Below are 25508 nucleotides of genomic sequence, written 5' to 3'. Positions count from 1 at the left end.
AGGGAGCTGGCTAAGAAATGAACCATAAGATTTGAAATAGTGCTTGGCTCATAGTATGTGCTTGGCTAATATTGGCTATATTCTTATCTCCTGGGGGAAGAGGATCTAATAGAACCCCTTAGCAAATATATTGAGTTTGCTTACATTTGCTTCTTTTTTAATTGTTTGAGTTCCGTAACATAGTGTTTGAAGTGAAGGTAGGTGTGGGCAAGATGCATTGCTTTTGAAAGAAGCAATGCTTCCTGAGAATCTGAAAATTAAAGGAGGAACAGAATTGATGCTGAACGTTTCTTAGATAGCTTACATCCTAACTATCTGCTGATGGTTTTTAGAGTTTCAATTATAAACTTGCAGAATGATATAACTTGGAGAAGAAATCAATTGGAACATTAATAATAAGGTTTAATAAAGAGAATTCATTAGGCGAACTAACACTTGGAGGACTCTTAATGGGTTCTTCTCCCATAAAAAAGGAAATGAACAACCAGGTTGGTATCTTGAGTGCTTGAAAATAAGCCTTTTTTCTCTGTAATGGGGCTGGGGTTAACAGTGCCCCAAATACTGCAGTATCTTTGCAGCATGAAATGAAGCTCAGGCATCGTAAGCAGATGTGTGCATTCATCTCTGTTCTTATTATTTGGTTATTTTCGACCTCCCCACTTTGTCACATTTCTAACTGTAATGACTGAAGTATAACATATAATGAGAAAAGTGTATTCATCACAAGTATTACAGAAGAAAGAAATCACATGAATGTAAATAAACCTACAAACAGGAGGACTTGCCAAACTGCTCCCACAGGCCAAATCCAGTATACTTCCTGTTTGTGTTAATAAAGTTTTATTAGAATGTAGCTGCGCCTGTTTATTTAGGTGGCATAAATGACTGCTTTTCCACTACATCCAAAAGTACAATGGGTAGTTGTGACAGAGACTACATGTACTGCCAGACCTGCAGTGTTGACTCTCTGGCTCTTTATGGAAAATGTTTGCTAGCCTGCAAGCTATGGCAGGAAACAGAGAGCAACAGATTCAAAGAAGATGCCTTTGTCCCCTCTGCAATTCATAACATCTTCTAAATCCTCTTCTTGACTTCCACAGATTAATTTTGCCTTTTTGGATCTCCCTGTAAATGAAAATAAAGAACAAACTCCTTCACTCAATATCACCATTACAGCATTTTTCCAAGTTGCTACCATAAGGGAACGTCACTTCTGTTTTTGTGTAGTAATCTTAGAATGTGGATCTGAGCCAAAATTACGAAACAAGAAGAATCTCTAAGTTCCACTAACCTCGTCTTTCCTTTGTCATGTGGTTTTTGCATTTCCACTCCCAGATATATTCTGATCTTTCTCTTTGCACCCCCAGCACACAGATCATCCCTTATCCATCCCTCACTCACCCGTACTCCTGAGCACTGTTAAGGATTAATATGCTAGATAAATGTACTTGAATCAGGGACAGAATATCTGTTACTTATGGAAGTGCAGACATCAGTTCACCAGAGGAACCATTCTGTGAGTTCGCACGTATTCTAGGCACCTGCAAATAAAACACCATTGCTTAGCATCCATTAATTAGACCACCACTTGGATTGTTTCCAGGTTTGATCTCATACAAACAATGCTGTGAAAAATATGTACATGTGTCTTGATTAATATATGTACACTGTTTCTGTTGAGAATTTATGTGGGGGAGGGTATTACTGTAAGCTAAGTCTCTGCCTGCAGTGTCAGCCCATATGGGCACTGGTTTGTGTCCCGGCTGCTCTGCCTCCAATCCAGCTCTCTGCGGAAAACAACAGAAGGTGGTCCAAGTGTTTGGGCCTCTGCCACTCTTGTGGCAGACTCAGTTGAAACCCCTTTCTTCAAACTAGCCCAGCCATGGCCATTACAGCTATCTGGGGATAGAATCAGTAGGCGCAAGATTCATTTTTCTCCCTGTAGTATTACAATAGTACAAACCTTCAACAATGGTCACAAGTCCATCCTTCTGCTATTTAAGGGTTATCATGACATTGTAGGTAATTGCACTAAAATTCATGAAGTGTCTAGGAATAAATACATACATTCACATAAAGCTGAATTAGAAGCAGAGTAGCCAGAACTCAACCCAGACAATGACATATAGAGGCAGGCATCCAAAACAGCTTAACCCTCTGAGTTGCAACGCCTGCCCTTAGTATCCACTTTATAGTAGGTCGTGTTATAGATATGTTCCTCAGGAAATTTGTTCAGGGCATCTGAATCCTCAAAGGTAGTGTCAAAAATTATTTAATCCTACAATAATATCTCCTTTATTATATGTAAGATCTATTTTGGTGCCCACTTTTTAACTTAAGAGTTTATGATTTTCACTTTTTCTTTTATTAACAGTCTAGCCAGAGGTTTAACCTTAAAAATTAAATCAGATTTAGGCTTTGTTAGCTTTTCTCTGTTACACATTTTTCTGCCGTTTCATCCATTTTTCTCTTGTCCTTTTCTTTCTTATGCTTTCTTTGGTCTTAATTTTCTGTCCTTTTTCTGACATATCAAGATGGAAGCTTAAGTTACTGATTTTCATCCTTTCTTTTAATCTAAATTTGCATCCCACAAATTCTGATTCTTATTTTCATTTTCAAGACATTTTCCAATTACTCCTATAATTTATTTTGATCTATGTGTTGTTTTACAGATATGCTGCTTAATATCAAAGCATCTAGATATTTTCCAGTTATCTCTCTTTCACTGGTTTCTAATGTTGTACCACTATGGGCAGAAGATATTCTCTGTGTTTCTTCAGTCCTTTGATATATGTTGATATTTGTTTATATCCAGCAAATTTTGTCTATTTGATAAATATTTCTGGTATATCCTGCAGATATTGGGTATAATGTTCTACATATACCATTTAATCAGTTGTCTCAAATGTCCATTTTGTTCATTTTATTTATTAGTTACTAAGAAAAGTGTGTTGAAATCCTCAAATATGCTTATGTACTTATCTTATTCTACTTTCAGTTTTGTCAACTTTCAGTTTGCCTATTTTGAGGCTTGTGTGCATATATATATATATATATATATATATATATATATATATAACATATATGTATGTTAATACATATACATACATATATAAAACAATTTAGGATTGTTGTGATTATTGCTGAATTGACTCTTCATCTACATGTAATAATAAAAGATATTTTGAAGATGTGATAGGCAGAAGGTTGAAGAGCCCATCTTAAAGGCAGAATGGAATCCCTCCACATCCTTGAGGCTCTCAGTCAGAGCCAAGAAACAAGAACAAACCAGAAGTAGACTGCACTTCTGAACTTTGTGAAATTGCACTCAATCCAGCTTAATGTATGATCAGACTGAAGAGATTGCCTCTGTTATCTGAATAATAGAAGCCTGAGCAGTGCTTTATTGTAAAGGACGTCACTGGGAGCCGGCATCAATACGTTCATTCCTAAAAGGTTAGATAGTTTGAGGGGCACAAATGGCAAAACAAAGTCAAAGCAATTGTGTAGTAGCTTCATATGTATATCAAAGTAATTTGCATATATGCTTTATATATTTAGCATGCACAGTAAATCCCAATGGCTTGACCATACCCCTCTGGGACCTCAATAATTTGACCAGACTTCCAAGTCTCATGTCCAAACATATCCCATAGCTCAGATAGATTTCCCCAACAATCCTCTATTATCTCCACACAAGACTGCTGACTTCGGAGAAACGGATGATAGCTCGGCATTTCCCAACTATGCCCTCATCCTAATCCTTCCATAATTATATTAACTACTGCCACTGTTGGCTCCCACCATGCTGCTCACCATCAAAGAAGTTCCTCTGTCTTGATTTTATAACTCTTGCTGCCCCAGGATTGGCTTGTGGTGGAGCAGTGAGTTCTGTATGCTTGTTTCCTGCCTATTCTCCACCTTGCTTTGTAAATAAAGGGAACTTGTCAGCTATCATCTAATCCTGGTCCAAAGACTATCATGTAATTACAACGAGAAGCAAAAAAGCAAAGGAACCCTATGAGGTGAAAATTAAATTGGCAAAAGTAATTCCTACGATCATGCCAAGGACTGACTGCTATGAACAGAAATTTGCTAATTTGCTAGACAGTAGTGTAGATAGGCTGGGATTATACTCAAAACAATTGCAAGTTCAAAAGAAAAATGAAAAATGTACGTAATGCATTGGTAATTTTCATTGATCGATTGTCTATCATGCTTGACTATCGAGTTTGCCATTACAGCCTGTTGGAATATCCAGCAGCTGTCTTCACAAAGCACAGATGTGCTCCGCATCTGCTGGCCTTGTAGTGAGGAACGAAGATGCTGCTGATTGTTCACCGAGGCCTTTGGCAGTGACTTGCTAGGGCAGAGAGATACATGAATTATATTAAAAAATGGAAAAACAGAAATCCAAAAAGATGGAGAATTGCACACCCATGAAAATGTTAGTGTTAACTCTTGGGTTTTTAGAAATAAAACAAGCATATAGATCAAACTAGAATTCCCTTTCTATTTCCGTTCTTCAGTACTCGCTTCGACAGCACATACACTAAAATTGGACCGATATTTCTGCCCTTCAGTGATCTCTCCTTGACTGAGGTGACCACTGATTTTTACATGCTTTCTTCTCCTTCACTCAGATTTTTACCAAAAAAAAAAAATGCATACATATGCATATGTTAGTAAATCAAGCATTGTATTTAGATTACATAAATAAAATTGGTATGTAAGGCTTACATGGTGATATTGTTTTTTACATGCTTTTTACCTTTTCATTTCACAGTTTGTATAGGAAGAAGGGAAGTGACGGTCTTGAACCAGTGTTTTACACGCATTGGAAGCACTGCACTGGGGGTAGGAGGTGGAAGTTTGGAAGCAGAAAAACTGAATAGTAAATCAGAGTCTTGGCCTTGAGTAGAGAGAGTAGAGAGGAGAGAAAGAAGAGATACTCTGGTACATGATTGATGGTCCCTGGAGACCAGTGCTGCTTGGATTTGGGTTTCGTTGCAAGAGGTGTCAGAGGCAAGGAGGATTACAAGTGAGAATTAGGTTTACGGATGAGGTGGAAAGATTGGCTTGGAGAGTATTCTACAGCATAGAATGCCAAGTGGAAATTTCCCAAGAACACTCATAGAGGATTGGGGATTCTGTCATCAGAGATAATAATGAAGTCTTGGGAGCAGATGGACTTCAAAGAGGGAAATCAGAAAAAAAAATTAAACCAAGTGTGAAACAGCAATGAATGCATCTGTTGTTGGGCTCAAGAACCACATCGAAGAAGCACAGTGTCCGTTTCAAAGTGACAAAGATAGGGGGCACCTGGAGGTGGTACTGTCACAAAATGAGACAGATGACTCCACAACTGTGGGGTTTGTATAACCCCTTTATCATGTGTCTTGAGCAGCTTGATGTCTCAGTCTCCTTGCCAACAAAATAAGAGTAAGCTTGGTACTTACCTTGTAAGGTTGTGAAAATTGAGCAGGTTGGCATGGATGAAGTCATTAGAACAATACCTGTTAACATAGAAAACTATGAATGTAGGTGTTAGTCATTGTTTTGTTGTTACTTTTTCTTTCTTTTAAGATTTATTTATTTTTCTTAGAAAAGCAGATATACAGAGAGGAAGAGAGACAGAGAGGAACAGCTTTCGTCTGTTGATTCACTCCCCAAGCAAAACCACAATGGCCAGAGATGCAACAATCTGAAGCCAGGAGTGTGGAGCCTCTTCCGAGTTTCCCATGTGGGTGCAGGGTCCCAAGGCCTTTGGCCATCCTCGACTGCTTTCCCAGGCCACAGGCAGGGAGCTGGGTGGGAAGCAGGGCTGCTGGGATTAGAACCAGTACCCACATGAGACCACAGTGTGTGCAAAGCGAGGACTCGAGCCGCTAGGCTACCACGCCATGCCCTGTTGTTACTTTCAAAAATAAAATTTAGGGGAATCCCAGCCTATACAAAATTGTACCACATAATTCAAAATTCAAAATAAAAATATATTAAAAATAAACAAAAATAAAATTTAACAAGTAAAAATATGCAGTCATTCAAATACTTCTTTGGATCCCATGATGGCTGATTTCATTATTTTTATTTTCAATTATGGTTTCCAGTTGTATCAGGAACTGCCTTTTTGTTTTCTTTTTATTTTTGTGAAGTTGCAGAAATACTAGTTTCCATAAAGCCTTCACCTCATTTCTTAGTGTCAACCTTCTATGTATGCATTAAAATCAGAAAATTAACACTATCGAAATACTATTGCCTAACCTACAGACCTTGTTTGAACTTTTAGTGTTTGCATTAATCTCCTTTTCTTGTCCATAATCCACTCAGAACTCAATGTTGCCTTGAGGTTCTGTGTCTCCCTAGTTTCTGCCATTCTGTGGTAGCTCTTCGGTCTGTCTATGTTGTCCATCATCTTGACACATTTGAAGAATCCTAATCAGTAGCTTTGTAGAAAGTCCTTCAGTTCAGGTGTGTCTCATGGTTTTTTGCAGTGAAGTTAAAGTCATGCATTTTTGTCATGAACATAACTGGGATGATGTTATGCCCTCCTTAGCACATCATAACACAGGTATATGATGTCAGGATATCTTACTCTTCATGGTATTAACTTTGATGACTTGGTTAAGATGTAGTCTACCAGATAACTCCACTGTACAAATATCTTTCTAACTTTATAATTAATATTGATAAATATTAAGTCAGAAGACACTGAGACTATATAAATATGTTAATGTCTTCAATATACTTCCCACTACTAGTCTTAGAATTCTTTTGGGAATTCATGCCTCAATCAAATGTTAATTTCATTAAAGCTAGACCAAAAGTAGATAAACAGGACTGTGGAACCAGCACTCTGATATAAAATGCCAGCAAGTGTATACCACATGATAGGCTCCTTATTAATATTTTTTGCACTAATTCTTCCAGATTTGGCCACTAGATATACATTGTGTCCCGTTGAAATGTCTCCGTCATTATTTGAGCACTTCCTTGCTTTCTGGCATAGTAAGATATTCCACATTCACCTTGTATTTTCGCTACTGCAGCTCTGAACTGAAACTTCGAGCCAATGAGCCTTGGTCCCTTTTATTTGAAAATGTTATTTGGAAAACAAGATTAGGATCCCCAGCTACATTAGTCTCTCCTAAAAAGCCACTGCATCTAGGCCCACAGTATCCTGTCCATCTTCCTGTCTGTACTTTTACATCAGAAAAAATAGAGCTTACAACAGTAAAATAATCAGGGCCCAGCACAGTAGCTTAGCAGCCAAAGTCCTTATCTTGAGCGCACCGCAATCTCATGTGTGCTGGTTTGTGTCCCCGTGGCCCTGTTTCCCATCCAGTTCCCTGCTTATGGCCTGGGAGAGCAGTCAAGGACAGCCCAAGCCCTTCATGCCCTGCACCCATGTGGGAGACTCAGAAGAGGCTCCAGACTCCTGGCTTTGGATTGTTGCAGCTCTGGCTATTGCGGCTGTATATCTGAATTTCCAATAAAAATAAATCTTGAAAAAAAAAAAAACAGTGAGATCATTATCCTTTTGAAAATAGTAACAGAAAACAATATGCTTTGTTGTTTTTCCCTTCCCTAGTTCTTCAGTTTGGCTTCACAACTATCTTTGTGGCAGCTTTTCCCCTCGCACCACTCCTGGCCTTACTGAATAACATAATTGAAATTCGACTTGATGCTTACAAATTTGTCACACAGTGGAGGCGACCTTTAGCTTCCAGGGCCAAGGATATTGGTAAGTTGATCTAGGTGTATGTTTTTAAAAAGATATTAACCATCTAAAGCCTAAGATTTTTAAAAACTACCCACTTTATACTCTTTCATGTCAAATGAACTAATTTTTGCAAGGAATATTTATGTTGGCTTTATGATTTTGGATAAGAAATAAAGCTGGTTCTTTGAAAATACATTATTTTCAGTGCTAGATAATTTGTACTTAAATCCCTATTCTGATTCTTCTACACTAAGACTTTTGATTCTAAAAATCTGATTTATTATTAGTTGCTCTCTTTTGAAGATCTTCCCTTTGCTAGCTTTTTATTGTTCTTGCCTAAATTTCTCCGGATTCAAATGAAGCATAATCCAGTTGCTCTAAAAGCGAAAATGAGCTTTGCTGTTTCCTAGGAAGGTTGAGTCGAGTCACATGCAGCCCTCCTTGAGAGCAGCCTGAGGCCAGACACTGTCTATTCATTTCTGCATCAAGACATAGTGTTGAAAAGACAGGTGCTCAACCAGAATGTGGGGGAGAGAATTGAATGTGGATGTTCTTGCTCATGGTGGTCTTTTAACCTCCATTTGAAACACACACACACACACACATCCAGCAAGTGCCTGCTCTGGATCAGTACACCAGGGAGTGCCCATGAAGGTGTCTAAACCATCAAAGACCTCACTCTCTGTATGTTCTGATGTTCCCACATGCTGTTTTGTGCCTGATCATTGATGAGAATTCTCTGACTTACATTCAAGTCTAGTAAGTCATGAACATACAGGTGTTTTAAAAATTCTTTAATGCCAATGCGTTTGCAAGTATAGTTTCTTATTCCACATTGAGCAGTATTTGAAAACTGAAAGGATTGTTGAAGATGAGTTTCTCCCACTGTTTACATACTACAGCTGCTACCATATGTGAATCTAATGTATCACTTCTGTTTGAACAGGAATTTGGTATGGAATTCTTGAAGGCATTGGAATTCTTTCAGTTATTACAAATGCATTTGTCATAGCGATAACATCTGACTTTATTCCTCGATTGGTATATGCTTATAAGTATGGACCTTGTGCAGGCCAAGGAGAAGCTGGACAAAAGTAAGTTTACTGTAAAGTTATTACAAAATTTTCGTTTCTTATCCAATATGAGTTGATAGAAGCCTCTGAACTGGGTATGTGGCAGTGGAAGGAGAGATACGATAACATTTGCAAAGAAAACACATTTTGATCTAAGGGGCTGGGGGAATCATGCAAGCCAGAGGTTTTAGATGTACTCCAATGTGGGAGCTACTGTTACTCATTTTCCCTACCCTCTGACCCATACCCACTATAAATTCAGAAATCTGTGGTTTGCTAATGTGTATAACAAAATACAGCACCTGGCCTAGTATGTAGTTATGCTAATATTGAATTCTTAAGAGGGCAGTTATAGTTTGATTTACAATTACTCATTCAATGTATCCTGCAGTTTCACATGGACAGTAGGAAACCAATAAGGTACTCCATAAATTTTTTTTGGAATAAGGAAGTGAATGATTTTTTGACATGACCAATATCTGTAATACCGCAGGTAGGTTGAATGAATTAAGTCTTGTAGTGGCTACAACTCTATGGCATTGCCTCAATGGTTCCACAAGCCAGAACATGATGTACCTGGTAAATCTAGATAAAATTGTAATAGGTATTCCAGCTTCCATTTCTGTGCTTTAGGAAAGGAACAAGAAGTCTTAATATACTTCTAATTTCCTCTTTGGAGGCAGGCTTTTAGCACAGCAGTTAAGATGTCATATGGAGGGACCAGCATTGTGGCATTGTAAATAAAAGCCACTGCCTGGATGCTGTTGTCCCATTGGGTGCGAGTGCAAGTCCTGGCTCTTCCCCATACTTCCCTAACCACTGACAACCTGCTTCAACTAAGAGCAAACTCCTTCAATTATTCATAATTATGGTGAAACCTGTCCGGCTTGGGGGTAAAGCCAAAAAATAAAGTAGGACCATTTATGTAGAATTGATATTGAGTCAATACGCTTTAGAAATTTGACAAACAGATTTAAGAAAATGTTCACAGTGATTAAAACTTATAACAGCCTCCTTGATTCAGTTTCACCAGGCTTTTTCTTTTTTAAGCCTTTCTTTTTTTACTCGGGATCCTTCTGCCACTTTCAATTTATATACCTACATTTTGTCTTCTAATCCATTAGCTATTTTTGTCTTGTTTTCAAATAGTTATATTTATGTTGCTTCTTCATGAATCTTATTTTCTGGTTCAATAGTCACTCTATTACTTGTCAGAATTTTTTCTTCTTTTTCCAGTTTAGAAAGATTGAACTCATAGGATAGCAGTGTGTCAAATTTCAGAACATCATTGGCTCTGGGGGAAGTGTGTGCAGTCATAGTTAAAATCTCACTGACTACAATTTAACCCAACTGTGTAAATGCCGTTTTTTCAACTTAAACTCAACCTAAAGGAAAAAATGTTTCATCCAGACAAATCATTTTGCTTGCCTGTCTCTAGAACACCAGGCTACGTCAGTACCTGCCCCTTCTTACCATTGTTTCAGGTATGCCTGGCTTCTCTCTGAACAAGAGGCTCATTGCTAGAGTCAGGACCTTTTGATTCACATGCCCCTTATTCTTGTGACAACACATTGCAGCCTGCCTCACCCTGTCCCTGGCTGTTGATAATAGCCACCCTCAAACACACTGTAGGAAATAAGGGCTACATCTTTTACTGCTGGGCATTGCAAGGCAAGTCCCTCTACCAACAAGGACACTGATTAAGTTTTTAGTACCAGGATGAAGAAGACATTCATATTTTTTTCATTAAAGCCTGAAAATGCAAAACAATGACCTGTCTTATAGCAAAGCTCTGTACACACTGGGTGGACAAGGATGTGGTCAGCCCACTCCTCCTCCTCAGCTCCAATCTAGCTGGGCTGATTCCTTGACCTCAGAGTATTCCTTGTCTGTAAAATGAGGCTACTTTCTCTTTCTAGGTGTCTTCCCTGAGACCTTTCATAAAGAGATCTCAGAAATCTAGGCAGGGTCTAAAGAGACAAAAACTATGAACTTAGCCTCAAGATGTGTGTTATGAAATTGTCTCATCAAGGTTAAACATGCCAATCAGGGACAGGCATTTGGCACAGTAGTTAAGATGCATCTCAGGACATCTGCATGCCATGTTGGAGTGCTTGGGTGTGTGTCCTGGCTTCACTTCTGATTCCAGACACCTGCTAGTATGCATGTTGAGAGAGAAGTAGAAGGTGATGGCTAAAGTACTTGAATCTCTGCTACCCATATAGGAGACCCAAATGGACTTCACAGCTCCTGGCTTTGGCCTCTCCCACCCCCAGTTGCTGCAGACATTTAGGAATTAAATTGGTAGATGAGAAAGCAGTCAATCTCTCTCTCACTTTCTCTCTCTCTCTCCCTCCCTCCTCTCCTTCCTTCCTTTCTCTGCCACAACCGGGCTGGGACAGGCTAGAGCCAGGAGACAGAAACTCCATCTAGGTCTCCTACATGAGTGGCAGGAACTCAAGTTCTCAGACCCCCATGCACTGCCTCCCAGGCACATTAACAGGAAGCTGGTTGAGAAACACACGCACGATCCAATCCCAGGCTTAACTTGCCATGTGCAATGACCAATCCCACAAACATCTTAATAAACAATAAATAATCTATTTGAATAAACCCCAAAAGGAATAATTAATGTACTTAAAATAAAGGATTTTCACTTTTCAATAAATGTAGTGTTCTCAGAATTCAGAGGTTTGCCTGTAATCCAAACATTGCTACCCACATATAAGACATTTTCTGAATCTCCTTTTTCATAAATGCCTTCAAAGGCTCTAATAAAACTGACTTTGTACATTTGTTTTAAAGATTTATTTATTTGTAAGGCAGGCTTACCGAGAAAAGAGAGAGAGACAGAGAGCTCTTTCACCTGCTCATTCCCTCCCCCCCAAATTAGCCACAGTGACTAGGGCTGCATGAGGCGGAAGCCAAGAGCCTAGAACTCCACTCGAGTACCAGTGACCCAAGAACTTGGATCATGCTCCCCCGCTTTCCCAAGTTTATTAAGAGAGAGCTGGGTTGGAACTAGAGAAGCTCTAACTCAAACCAGCATTCAAATGAGATACCAACATCACAAATGACAGCTTAGTACTGACAGGAAGCCCTTCATTTGTCTAATATCTTTTCCTTCGTACCTCTCACTTCTTTGTAATCAACAGTGTAGCCCCATCTTTACTCTGCTTTTCTGGTCCTGGGGTAAGGTTATGCAGAACTCCTGCCAGTAAAGTGTGCACTAGGTGTGGGCTCTGCTGCTATTGTTAACCACCACTCCCTACTGCAATAACATCAACACATAAACGATATACAGCAAAATGTAAGAACCATCATTTCCCTGAACTGATGACAGCCTCAGTTTGATACTGGCAGTAGCTATGATTCTACCAACTTGGAAGGAATTGGTGAAATGCCTTAGTTCATTAAAAGTGGCCCCTCCTCCTCCCTGATGTAGGACTGGCATGGAAAGAAGACTGACACCGTTGAAGACTGTATTTATATACTGAGTCCACATTCAATACTTTGTACCCAGTAAGAGTGGCCATCGATAAGCAACACATTTTTAATGTGGCTTTGTAACTGGCATTGGATGAATAAGTAAAGCCAAAGTCTTGTCTGCCTTATTTGATTTGATTTGGGGGGAGGAGATGAAGATGGTGGGGATGAAGACAGGGAGGGAAGCGTTGTTCATGAAACAGGTATTTTGTTTTTTAACTTAGATTTTCTCATTGGAGCTTAGAACAGAACGACCAGTGGACAGCAGCTTTAATCTCTGTAAGTCCAAGGTCTGCTTTCTGCGATAAGGGTCCAGGAAAGCTCATGCATATTCCTCCTCAGTGCTGGAACAGGTTTTCTGCCAGTTTCCCGAGCATCTTTCCCTTTCTGCTGCTAAGTTCCTGAGAAGACACTGCTAGATTTCATATTTCTCAAAAATTGGGTTCGTCTCTGTGACAGGTAAAATCATCAGGACACTAATTTGTTCTTGTGTCAAATTCTGGACAGTTCATAGATGAGGGAGCCATCATTCCAAATTACCCTTTCAAGGAGAGGTGGGGGAGAGGGGATTGCTGCCAGTGGATTAAGGCATTTTGCACACCTGCTAACCATTTGTTTCACCCACGAGTGACTTGACAAATGGGGCCTTCAGCTAAGTTCATTTTTTTAAGGCCATGATAAGGCCAGTAATTTGTCTTGAGAGAGACAACATGAAAACCTATGTTCTCTCAGACTTATGTTCTTGTCATTGTTTGGCATAGTACTCAGCCGCTTGACATAATCACATCAGGCATGTTAATGAAGAGAATCTAAAGACCATAAATTATCCATTCAATCAATAATTATGTATTGACCTCCTGCCGGATGCAAGAAATTAATGAACACCCTCATTTGCGTTTATTTTGCTATGTAGGTTAAACACTGTATCACATGGTATGTATACCATTAACTTCATCCTCACAGTGACCCTGCAAAAGTAGATGCTTTTGTCACTTAGAAGAGTTCCATTACTAACCAAATTTTCATAGCTAGAAAGCACCAGATCTAAGATTTGATTCCAAAATCCTGAGTTTTTAGTATTGTACTGCCTTCCCATACAACACAAAAGCCATGTCCTCTAAGAATGTAATTATCCTTGAGGAATTCAGCCAATAGCTTTATTCCTGGACCATTCTCAAGATACTGTTGAAAGAAAAAGGCATGCATAATCTAATGGTGCTGATGATATGCAGTGTTTTAAACATCATTATTCAGTGCACAGGTGTTTTCACCATTTATCATCAAAAGCCTGTTTCTCATCTCCTAAGAGTACTACTTAAGATCCTTCTTTTAGAAAGTATTACTTCTTGAATGAAAGTGTTGGCAGACTGATTGACAGAATCTCTGATTCTTCATTCTCCCCTCTAATAAAATCAACTGAATGTGGTACTCACTGGACTCCTGCTCTGCATCGGAATGGCTTGATCCTGAGACATGTGATTATACAGTCAGCTGTCAAATGCGCCATCTAGTCATTGTGAGCTAAATGTGGCAGCACAGTCAGGAGGAAGGGAGTCAGTCTTTCTGCCTGGGGAAATTAGGAAGCCTTCTCAAAAGAAGGGGAAAAAAAGACCGTTTCTGTTGGCCACTGAAAGATAAGTACCAGAAAAAGAAGAGATACAAAAATCCAACCAAAAGACAATTTGAGCAAAGACATGAAAATAGAGGATGAATTCAGACTAGTGTGGAGCATGAATGTAGAATAGTGCACAAGTTAAAAAGAGGGCATCATATTTAGATCAATAGTATTCAGGGTATTTTGAGAACAGCAATGATAAAATGCGTATTTATGTGTATCACCAGTGAAACAAGCTGTGACTTAACATAAGAGGTCTTCACACGCTTGTAGGAAAGGTCAACTATGAAAAAGCTATGGGGAGGGAGTGTTGTGGTACAGGTAGGTTAAGCCACTGATAAAGATGTCTACAACCCACATCCGAGTGCCTGGGATCAAGTCCTGCCTCTGTTTCCAGTTCTAGCTTCTTGCTAATGAGCCTGGGATGAGCATATACTTAGTTCTTGTGCTCTCATGGTACAGCCAGATGGAGTTCCTGGATCCTGGCTTTGGTCTGACCTAACCCTAAGCCAAGCCCTGGCTGATGTGAGCAACAGGGAGTGAACCAAAAGATAGCTGATCTATCTCTCCTCCCCAATTAAATTAATTAATGCAAATACATCTATAACTAGGAATGACTCATCAGAAATATGCGTTTTCAATGCTATCTTGATCTTTTTAAAGTACCCTCGTGTAATTTACGCCCATTATGTAATGTTGGCTTTTGCTCATTTTACTGAGCATATCATTGGGATAGTGATGTTCTGGATTATGGGTCTGTATAGTAAAGTGCTGTAACAAAACTAATGACTTGTTTCTTATTGAACTGTTCAGGGCTTTTCAGCCTATCCCAACTTAAGTTTTTATGAAAAGTAAGGACACTGCAGGGACTTCCAAGACACTGAGTCCTTATTGAATTGCATGGAGAGAAGGTAATCTGTGCCCTAATCTCAAAATTTGTTTTACAGGTGCATGGTTGGTTATGTGAACGCCAGCTTGTCTGTGTTTCGAATTTCTGACTTTGAGAACCGATCTGAGCCTGAATCCGATGGCAGTGAGTTTTCAGGGACGCCTCTCAAATACTGCAGGTGCGCGTGGCACTCTTGGCATGGTGCTGCCTGAGCTGAACCAGCTCTGCCTGAGTGAGGCTGACACTCTCATGAGGGGGTTTGCTTCGAAGCCCATTCTATCTAGGTGCATTGAAAGAATAGACAGAGGCCATAACAGTGCATTAAAATCATCTGGGACATTTTAAAACCTTTTCTTACCTGACCAATGAAAACAGAATGTCAGAGAGTGCCGTTCAGATGTCGTCAGCACAATTAAGGAATCCCAAGTGCCGTTAAAGTTGAGAACCAAAAGCTTGAAGAGAAAAACTAAAAATAATAATACATGACCAAAAGGTTATAATCCTGCCCCCGGGGACTGGAGTGGAGCTGGTCTCCTGGCTGTTGGACAGTTGTGGAGGGCATGAGTCTTCGTTCTGCTTCTCTCTTGCCCATGCTATACAAAATTGTGTTTTCAGATGTTCTCCAGTTTAGTTGTAGGAGCAGAATCTCACTTGTTCCTGGCTAGACTCTGTGACACACGCTGTCTGTCTCTATCTTTCCTTCTAAAAGGAAATTACTGAACTGTGTTCCCTCACGTTTATCTATATAATAATCAGGAAGGAGAATTTATTGAGCATGTACTCTGTACCAGGAACTGTTCCTTCCTTGGATGGTGATATCAACCTTCTTAACACTCAGTGATGTGATATGTATACAATTGTTGAAACATAGTACAAGTAAAACCTTTTCTGTGAACACTTTATGTGTTGTTGGAAGAATTTGATATTTCTCACTCTGATAGACAGTCATCAAGTCCTAAACCCTTGGATGGAGGGACTTTTGTCATTATCCACTTCAACCCTGCTTTTTACAGAGGCAGGGTCTGAGGGCCAGAGATGCTGACTCATTAGCTAAACAGACCTAGCGAAACTGTTTTCAGAATTCAGGGATCCCAGCTCTCACCACGGTGTTCTTTCAAGTAGCTCTGTGAGTGCAGGTGCTGCAGGCATGTGGCTGCAGTGCTGTCTCCCATGCAACACTGGCCTGGAAGAAGCTCTTTGGGCGAAGTCACAACAGTCAAACCCCCAACGTAGTTCTTTGTGGTATTAATAAATACTGCCTGTTGACACCGATTCTCAACTTCCTGTGAACCCAAACTATGTAATTCTTCTAAGTTAACCACTTAACTATTTATTGCAAAATAGTGTATTTGCTTTGCACATTCGCTTGCTCATCTCTAGATGGAGTTTTCCTTGATTTGCCCACTTAGTCCCAATCTAGGCAGCTAGATCCTAGAGAACAGATTCTGACTCGACCTGCTGTAACCACTGACACACTATGCTTGCCACATAAACAACGGAGTCAGAAATATGCATGATCCTGAGCTGACTCCAAGAGAACAAGACACTAGCTAAGCAATTCCCATTTAAACACAGGATACCCTGAACTCTTTAAATGCTTACACCAAGTTCCCAAGGTCTCACAGGCTGTCAGGGTTCACCAGATGGCTACAGTCCTCTTCCATGGAGGCACACGGAGAGTGACTGGAATGTTATCCAGTACTGCCCCCTGTTGGGCTGCTAGGGGAGTAAACCACCAACCAACAACGATGGATGCCTTTTTCCATTTGCCTGTTCAGATCATTTCCTCCATGAAATTACCTGCCAAACGCCTTTAGAGACAAATAGGATTCCAAGTATAAAATAGCTCAAAGTAAAATGTCAAATCTAACTTCAATTAAAAATCTTTTAGTCGTTAAAAATAACAAACTACAAATTCTTTGTTATGCTTATTCACTCAGTCTCCCTGTGTCCCTCATAAAGCGCATTTCAAAAATTACTAATGTGAATGGAATTGTTGATGTTGTCATCACTAACTTACGACTGTTTGGCATTTTCTTAAAAGTTCCCTAAGAAGAGATCTTTGAAATACCAATTAGATAAGGTTAAATATTTTCATGATTATTTAAGAATTAAATTTTAGAATATATACATACAATTGAATTTTAGAATATATACATGTATTAGACTTCTGTTTCCAGTTATCAGGTAGAGCACCTGGATCGGGCCTCATGCTAAAAACATCCAAACATATGGATCAGACCTTAAAAGCACTTCACATGCATCGAAGAGGTAGGGGTGGGGAATCTGGCATTCTGTTACCTCCTACTTCATTTTCCTAACATTTGTGAAAGTAGAAAATCATCCAGTTGGTATTTCTGTGGGAGTACAATGGCCACGGACCCCTCTTCTCCTGTTGCACACGATCCATTCTCAAAAAATTTGCATTCCTCAAGCCAGAGCAAATGAACCTTTGGTGGCACACGGAGCATTGCAGCCAACTTTTATACAGTGAACATCTGCAGAACCAGGTGGCCTCTGGCTTTATTTTTCATGGCCTCTCATGATTCAGAAAGTAAAAGAAAATACAGAAGTGACCCCGTGTGAGTCAATCAGACATACACTACATAAAAACAACTGTGATACATTCGCCCTATGTCTTTTGTACAGCAGTGAAAATAAATTCGTGCTACAGTCTGGGTGAATTTTAATAACATAATAGTGAAAAATTGCCCCAGAAAACTGTATATGATATAAGCTTTCGTGAAGTTCAAAACAAAAAGACAGTGTAATATTCAGATAATTGTGTGTGTGTGTGTGTGTGTAATAATAATGAAACCCATTGGAGGAGTCAGCACTTGCATAGCTCTAATTTCCCTCGTAATGTCTTAGTTCCTGAGCATCATACTAGAATTATGACAGTGCAATGAATCATAAAATTATTAAATAAACAAATATAACAATTTGTAATGAGGAGATGATCATGAATGGTCCAGTATGATTAGCCATAAACAATGAAGAATTTTGATTATGTCAATTCTGAGCACCTGAGGTCCAAAATAATGTTATATGAGAAGGAAAAGGAAGAATAATGACCAAGTCACTTTTGAAGACTGCAAGGATACTTACATTAAAACATAGTATAGAAGTATACTAATTAGTGTGTGATTGTTACAGGAACTAATCAATTGAAAATGTGACAGAATTGGGAACTTAAAAGTATATTGCGTAAAGACTAAAGATGCGATCACAGGAAAATGCATACAATATGATTCTATTTATTTAGAGTTTAATGCAGAAAAGCTCAGAACTGCCTTAAAGGAAAACAAGAGCGTAGTTGCCACAAAAATTAGAAGAGCAGTTACCTCTCAGGGTAGCTCGAAGTGCCAGCAAAGTCTTTAAAGTCATTAACCATATCCTGTATCTTAGCTTGTATGACAGCTAGACGAGGTTCATTTATTCTTGCAAATGTACATATATATTTATTTTCACTGCTTAAAAATGAGAATGAATTAACTGAACATGCTGGGAAAATAACATGTTCAGGCCAGCCATCTATTCCTTGTGACCAAGAATTAGCTTAAAGAATGCACTAACCTAAGCCAAAAAAGAGCAGGTAAGTTGAAGCCAAGAAATTAAATATCATCTGAGAAATTAAATGTCATCTTCTGAAACCAAATCTGATACACTTGAAAAAATTTTCTCCACACATTAGTGCCACCGGACTTAATGTCTTTGAAGGTACTGGACTAGATTAGAGGACGAAAGCTTCGATTTTATTAGCTCCGAAACTTGGCTTTGTGGCCGTTTCTACAGTAACAGAGGGATGGCTTGTATCCTTTGTACAAGTGTCAGAGAGCATGCAGTCAGTCCTTTCGCAAAGAAATGGCAGTACATCAAAAGCAGGGAAGCAGGGCACAGGTGACAGCTGAGCCTGGTCCTCTTCCAAACTTTGGCCTAATGGAAAAGACACGGGCACCAGGGGTACACTGGAACACAAACTAACCTGCCACAGTCATCTGCAAACTCACAGAAGAAAGGGATGACAGCATAGAATTGCAGAGCAGGGGGACAGAGAACCCCTAATTCTGATATGGAGAACAGATGTCTAGAAGAGAAGTCCCAGACTTAGTGACTGTTGCATACGTAGCTTAAGGAGTCAACAAAGACAGCTCTTGATATAATTCCAAGTCTTTCCTCTTATAGACTTTTATCTAATAATCCACTATATTAACAATAAAAAGGATCCTGCTGTTTTTTCTTTTAGAATATCTGGACTGTACAGACTTCAAAAATGCTCATAGAAAATGCATGTTGTGAAAACTAAGGATTTCAATTTTTTACATTAGGATAGTCTTATATTTTACTTCCATTTTTCATGAGATTTTTCAGGTACTCTTTTGCAATAAAAGCAACTAACATTAAACAAAGGAATACGTTTGTTATATTGATTACAGGGACACAATTCCCAGTTCTTAACTAGCTGCATGTTTTGCAAAAAAAAAATGAAGGTTACCACAAGCATTCAATCTTGAAAAAAATTGTTCTTACAATTCCACAGTTACTGGACCTAGAAGAGGAATTTATTATATAAAGAACACTGTAAAGAAGAATGTCCTCGACAATTAATTTATCCTCACCAGTAAAGGAAGAACCAATAGTTCGAAAACAGTTTCAGGCTTAATTTTAAGCACCAAGTACTCATAAACATCACTTCAGCTGCAAAATAATCATGGTATATTACTACCCCATACTCATAGGCATTAATAATAATTAAGGTGATGATTATAGTGGTGATGATGACAATGACGACAGCTTAGGTTTTTGTAGTCCTTGATGCATTTCAAAGACATCCAGCACAGGACATTCTCATGTATCCTCAAGTAGACATCAGTGCTGACCTGGAGGCTAAGTACTATCTGCACAGCAAAGAAATAACCGGCAGTTACAGATCATTCCACAGTCCTGGAGCCCTGAGTTTAAAACACACAAAATCTTCATGTGTCTGAGCAAGTCACTTTTCCGTTTTCCCAGCGATGGTAATAGTAGTGGTGATGATAAGATGAAGTGGGGTTGTGTGGGAAAAGTTTAGCAGAACAAAGCTTTCCACTGCCAGGTGCTCAAAAACCTTTGTGGCATTTACTGCTTACTCCAAAGTTACAGATGGAGGACACATTAGAAAAGACATTGCAATAGGAAGTGGCAGAAATCCAGTGTAAAAGAGGTGTATTAATTCAGATGACATGGAGAGCAAAGGAGCGATCCAAGCTTTAGTGAAAACTGAATCCCAAACTTCCAGCAACCCTCAGCAAGATACGTGCTCTCTGCCAACTCTGCTTCTGTGATGTCATTCTCAAGCACAATCTGTCTCCATACTCTTAGGGATGTCACCACAAACCCCAGACTTTTACCTTCTGTGTGCTTGGTAATACACCTGTAGAGTCTCGCTGACCACGTCTGGCTCATCAGAGGAGAAGAGCTGCATCCAACTAGATGATTCCTCATCTTCTCAGAAGTAATCATGGTGGCCAAGCAAAACAACAGATATCTAGTATACAGAATTTTTCAAACTTCTGTTTTTCCCCATGAGTGAGGAGCTATAGAGTAGAAATGGGAGAGGTTTGTGAAGTAGAAAACCATACAGCATCTTCCCTTTTCTTTACAGATACCGGGACTACCGGGACCCACCTCATTCACTGGTGCCCTACGGCTATACACTGCAGTTTTGGCACGTGCTGGCGGCTCGGCTGGCTTTCATCATCGTGTTTGAGGTATGTGTTCCTCAATCCGGTCCTTGACTGTCGTTGACATAATAAAGTCAGTAAGAGTAATAAATAAACATTGGGTCATAAGGAATTTGATTATCTACTTCCAGAAAAGGATATTTTCTTTAGTTCAATGTATAAAACTCTCAAAAGATATTTGAAAGTGTGCTGTTGGTTTTTAATAGACAAGTCAAGACTCCTCAGTCTTAGCTTTAATATCCTAGAGCCATGATTGATATACTTTAGGGAAAATGTGATTTTTCTATCCACATTCGCAGCGATTCTGATACATAACTCTGCAAGTTACTTCTTATACGGACCTTCCAAGCTGATTCTGATGCAGGTGTTATAAGGAGCAAACTTTGGAAAGCACTGAATATGCAAGTGTAACTCTAGTTATGTGTCATCATAATATAAGTAATGTGGCATTATTTCTATTTCTATTCGGCACATACACAGAAAGCACATTGTCTTACATTCCCTAAGATATTCCTTATCTAATACTCAAAAGTAAAATCTGGCAATCAGATACATTTTATATCATATCTCACTAACAATTTCATCTTTCAGTCTTTAAGAAAATTCCTGCAACATACCTTGCATTTTTATAACGCTAGTCTTAAATGGAAATTTCTTTTTTTTTAATAGAAATTTCATCTCTTGTCGAAGATATGAATTAGGCAGACCCAAGTTAATATAATCAAGGTTACCTTTTGCCTTGGACCACACATTTCCTGTCCCTCTTTGAAGCTAGTCCATTGCTAATTTTCTTCACTACAGGAAATCAGAAGAACACAGTATTAAAACTGTTCTTCCTTGGCTCAGAATCCAATGAATTACATGTATCATCAAATTTCTCCAGTTTCAAACAGCATACTCTGGTGGTGTCATTAACCATGAACTTTTCTTTAATAGTTCAGAGTGAAGACCTTCTAGTTGCCATTTGGCACTTCATTGATCATCAGGGAATAGGTGAACAGAGTAACAGACCTCCAGAATTCCAGCTATTGCTGTAACAGCCAAAGATCTATTATACTTTCCTGAAGGAGAAAAGAAAAATTCTTCCTAAAAGGATCATTTCCCTGGGCCCTCTGATTATTCCTAGTATAACATTTTTGCTGTCTACAAAACTTGCACACTTTTTAAAATAATTTTCAAAATAGTGCCCCTGATGTAGTTGAGGAAGCTGAGGCTCAGAGAGGGTCCACAGATGCTATTGGCTTTTCTGATTTCCTTGTCTGAATCTTTGGCTCTTCTTTGAGTTCTCTGACCATTCTGTTCCTGCTTTCTTTCTTGATTCCTTGTCCTGTTCTCTAGGTAGAACCATCAGACCAAGTTCAGTCCTCATCTGATCTTTGACCGCCTGTCATTTTACATGCTTCTCCTGGTCTCCCCTTTCCAGCAGCACTTGGAAGTTCTAGGTCCTTCTCAAACCAACTTAGAAATCTCAAAGGAGCAACAACAGATCTGACCGTTCTTCTCTGTTGCTTTCAGCACCTCGTGTTTTGTATAAAGCACCTCATTTCATATCTGATCCCAGACCTCCCAAAAGATCTAAGGGATCGTATGAGAAGAGAGAAGTACCTGATTCAGGAGATGATGTATGAAGCAGAACTGGAGCGTCTCCAAAAGGAACGAAAGGAGCGGAAGAAAAATGGGAAAGCACACCATAATGAGTGGCCGTGATAGGGGAGGTGAGAAGCATGCTCCTGGCTTGAAACCACTCCACGGGGAGAAGGGGAACACCTTAAACCCTGTGGAGCAAAGCCTGCTATTGTTCCAACAGTAGGAATAAAAGTAAACAAATAGGGAACTTTGAAAAATCAGCTTGTTTCTTACTCTAGTAGTTAAGTGTCTGTTGGATTTTCCCCTCCTGCACACTTCCTGCAACCCAGTTGGCTTGCTCTGACGGGGCAAGCAAGCTCTCAAAGTTGACCCAAGTGTTCCCAAAGGTAGAATTTCCTTTATACCAACCAGGCTACACACTCCAAGACAACACAACCTCTTCTTTCTGGTTGAAATCAGCCTTTCGTACCCCCACCCCAAAGCGTGGCCTTCCCCCCTTCACCCATCCGTTGTTCCCTGCCCAGCTCATTCACATCAACTCTCCAAGTTCCCCAGGTTCATCAGACTTATTCTGGTGATTGCCATTAATGTATTCAAATGTACAACTTTGTATTTTTAATGATTTTCAAATAAGTTTCAGCCTTTCCTCTAACACAATTCTTTTGGGACATTTCAATGGATTGTAATTTTATTCTTCCAACTAGCTAGCACGAAGGCACATGGCACATTTGGTTAAGAAAAGCTGGAAGGATGAAGGCTAAATACATTGTAACCTTCCCACACATCCCTGCTGAGACCTTCTCTCCAACAAGTCTGCTATGGGCTATGGGACACTGGCCAAGTCGCATAACTTCTCCAGGCCTCATTGGCCCCAGTGATATAGCCTTGAAATGAGTTCTCTGTTCTGAGAATATTACAGAGTTTCCTTTGCCTTCCTTGTGTTTCAATCTGTCTTGTCTGAAAACATTTTCCAAAATTTGATCTCCAAAAGAAAAATGGAATATACATTGGAAAATTGTAGTTTTTAACTTTTCCTCTAAGGGAAGATGTAGCAGATGTTTATTGTTCAGTTAACAAAGTTGTATAATCCCAGATCTGTGTTAACAGTACAGAAATAAAAGTTGTACAGGTTGAACAAGCCTCATCCAAAGCTTGAAAACCTGAGATGCTCCCAAATCTGAGCCTTTCTCCGAGCATCAACATGATAATTCATCTGGAAATCTCCGCACCTGACCTCATGCCCTGGGTTCCAGCAAGGGGAAAGCACACTAACAATGCTGCATAAAATTACCTCCAGCTGTATTTGTAAAATATGTATGACATGGAAAAATTGTTATGTAAGGGCTAGCACTGTGGCGCAGTAAATCAAGCTGCTGCCTACGATGGTGGCAAGCTGCTGTTTCAAGTTCTATTAAGCTCCCTGCTAATGCTCCCGGGAAAACAGCAGAGGATGAGTATTTGGGCCTATGCCACCCTCATGGGAGACCCACAAGCAACTTCTGCGTCCAAATTTCAGCCCAGCCCAGCCCCAGCTGTTGCAGCCATTTGAATAAACTGGTATATAAAAACATTCCCATTTTCCCTCTCCTCTCCTCATCTCTTCTCTCCCTCTCTTCTTTCCTCCCTCCTCTCCCTCTTTCAAATAAATAAACCTTTTCAAAACAATAAAAAATAGAAATTTGAAAAACAGAACTTCTTGTTTAGACTTGGATTCCTTCTCCAGAGTATCTCATTATACATATGCGGATATTCCAAAATCCAAATAAATCCCAAATTGAAAGACTTCTAGCATTTTCTACAAAGGATATTCACCCTGTATGTACATGTTGAACTTTGGCTCTGTTTTCAATCCCTTGGCTTTGCTAAGGAAGGAAATGTTTTACTTTGTAGTAAGTTTACTATTTCCTAGATCTGGTATTTATCCATGTGACTTTGGGGAAAAAAATTTAAAATTTTCTGGGCTTGCCTATTTGGCAGAATTAAGATGTAGTTCAAGTAAGGCAAGTGTGTGAAAGACATTTACTATGTGATTAAGTGCTATTAAAATTGTACAGACTTGTATTATGGTTAAACCTGCTGTATTCTACCAGATTCTAGTCCAAGCTTTTCCATTCTCTGTATCTATGATCTTGGGCAGGGCCTTCACATGAATTCCTTTTCTACATTTGCAAAGGTAAACAAGCTGAACTCTGAACAGTTTTAAGAGCCCTTTAGCTTTAACCTTCTAGCTAGAACTCTATGATTTCCAACAAATCCCTGATCCATACCTATTGTGCTTAGCTCTTCGCGGGCTAAGGATTGTATCCAAATGGCTGTGGGTGGATGGAAAGATACATATTGCAGAAAAGAATGCCCAGCAGAGAGCCAAGATCCAGCAGCCAGGGTGCAGCAGGGTGCCTTTGTCCACACCAGGGCTGCCCTGGGCTCCGTTGGCTAACCTCACCAGTAGGTCCTGCCATTTCCTAATTTTGCTCAAAGTGCGTTGTCTGCCTCTGTTCCCCCCAACAATTGGCAGGATGTCCCATGGCTTCACAGTGCTTTCTGGTTCAGTCTGTCTGTGAAGCAGGTGGAATTGTGCACTGATTCAGTCGGGGGTTACAAACTGTCGCACGCTGTGTCATTAATCTGTCCCAGGTGCGTAGGATCTTGATTCCTTCTCTTCTCTTTCCAGGTAGCAGTTCATTTCCAAGGAGCAGAATTTCGTTTACTTCTCCGGGCTGTGCAAAAGCACATCCAAGTGACTAAAAAATGCAACCGCAGTGCATGTTGCATACACGGGCAGCAGCAGGTGGGTCGGCATCCATGGAGGACTGACAGACTGGTGGTGGAGTCGCGCTGCTGTGAACCCATGTTGCAGTCCAGCACACACTTGCTATCTATCCATAGTCCATTCTTGACCAAGCAAGCATGCACGTTATGGGCAGTTACATCCTCAAGTTTTTAAAATCAAGGGAAACTTGTATACTGGGCCTGTTTTTCAGCCTGTTTGCTACCTTTTTTGCATTCTATCCTGTGTGAATTTTACAGACACGGGCTAAAAAGGATATTCTGACACCTGGAAACACATTCCTAGAATGTCATCATATGGTCCTAATCCCATGTCACCAAAAGACACAGAGACAAAACCCTGTTTACAATTTTTTCTTTTTTTAATTTCCGAAATTTCTGAGGAGATTATTATATATGACATATCTATAGCTATGTGTATGGCCATAGATGTATTTCTGTGTGTACATATGTATAGTCATGTATTCCTACATATGTACATACAAAGCAGAGATATATAAAGTACATAGAAATTCCTTACCTGTAAATAGCCAAAAAGTATGGACATGAAGGATGAATTTTCACACTTAAATAGTCATCAACATGAAGCCATGTTTAATGCTTGTACAATGTGATGCAATAAAAT

At 39.6% G+C, this 25508-nt stretch overlaps 1 protein-coding gene across 1 annotated transcript in view; it reads left to right on the top strand.

Annotated features, from left to right (window-relative positions):
• ANO4 (anoctamin 4) overlaps positions 1-25170 on the top strand; it is a 311842-nt gene extending 286672 nt beyond the window's left edge. The window contains exons 25-30 of the mRNA XM_004589617.3: positions 7592-7744; positions 8670-8817; positions 14845-14964; positions 20431-20536; positions 22025-22224; positions 24768-25170. Coding sequence (XP_004589674.2) covers positions 7592-7744; positions 8670-8817; positions 14845-14964; positions 20431-20536; positions 22025-22216 — 719 coding nt within the window. The 3' untranslated portion in view covers positions 22217-22224; positions 24768-25170. The remainder of the gene's footprint in view (positions 1-7591; positions 7745-8669; positions 8818-14844; positions 14965-20430; positions 20537-22024; positions 22225-24767) is intronic.
• The last annotated feature ends 338 nt before the right edge of the window (positions 25171-25508 follow it).

Source organism: Ochotona princeps, chromosome 15 (genome assembly GCF_030435755.1).
Source record: "Ochotona princeps isolate mOchPri1 chromosome 15, mOchPri1.hap1, whole genome shotgun sequence".
Classification (NCBI taxonomy): Eukaryota; Metazoa; Chordata; class Mammalia; order Lagomorpha; family Ochotonidae; genus Ochotona; species Ochotona princeps.
The sequence above is the reverse complement of the archived record's forward strand: the minus strand, read 5'-3'. Positions and strand labels throughout refer to the sequence as shown.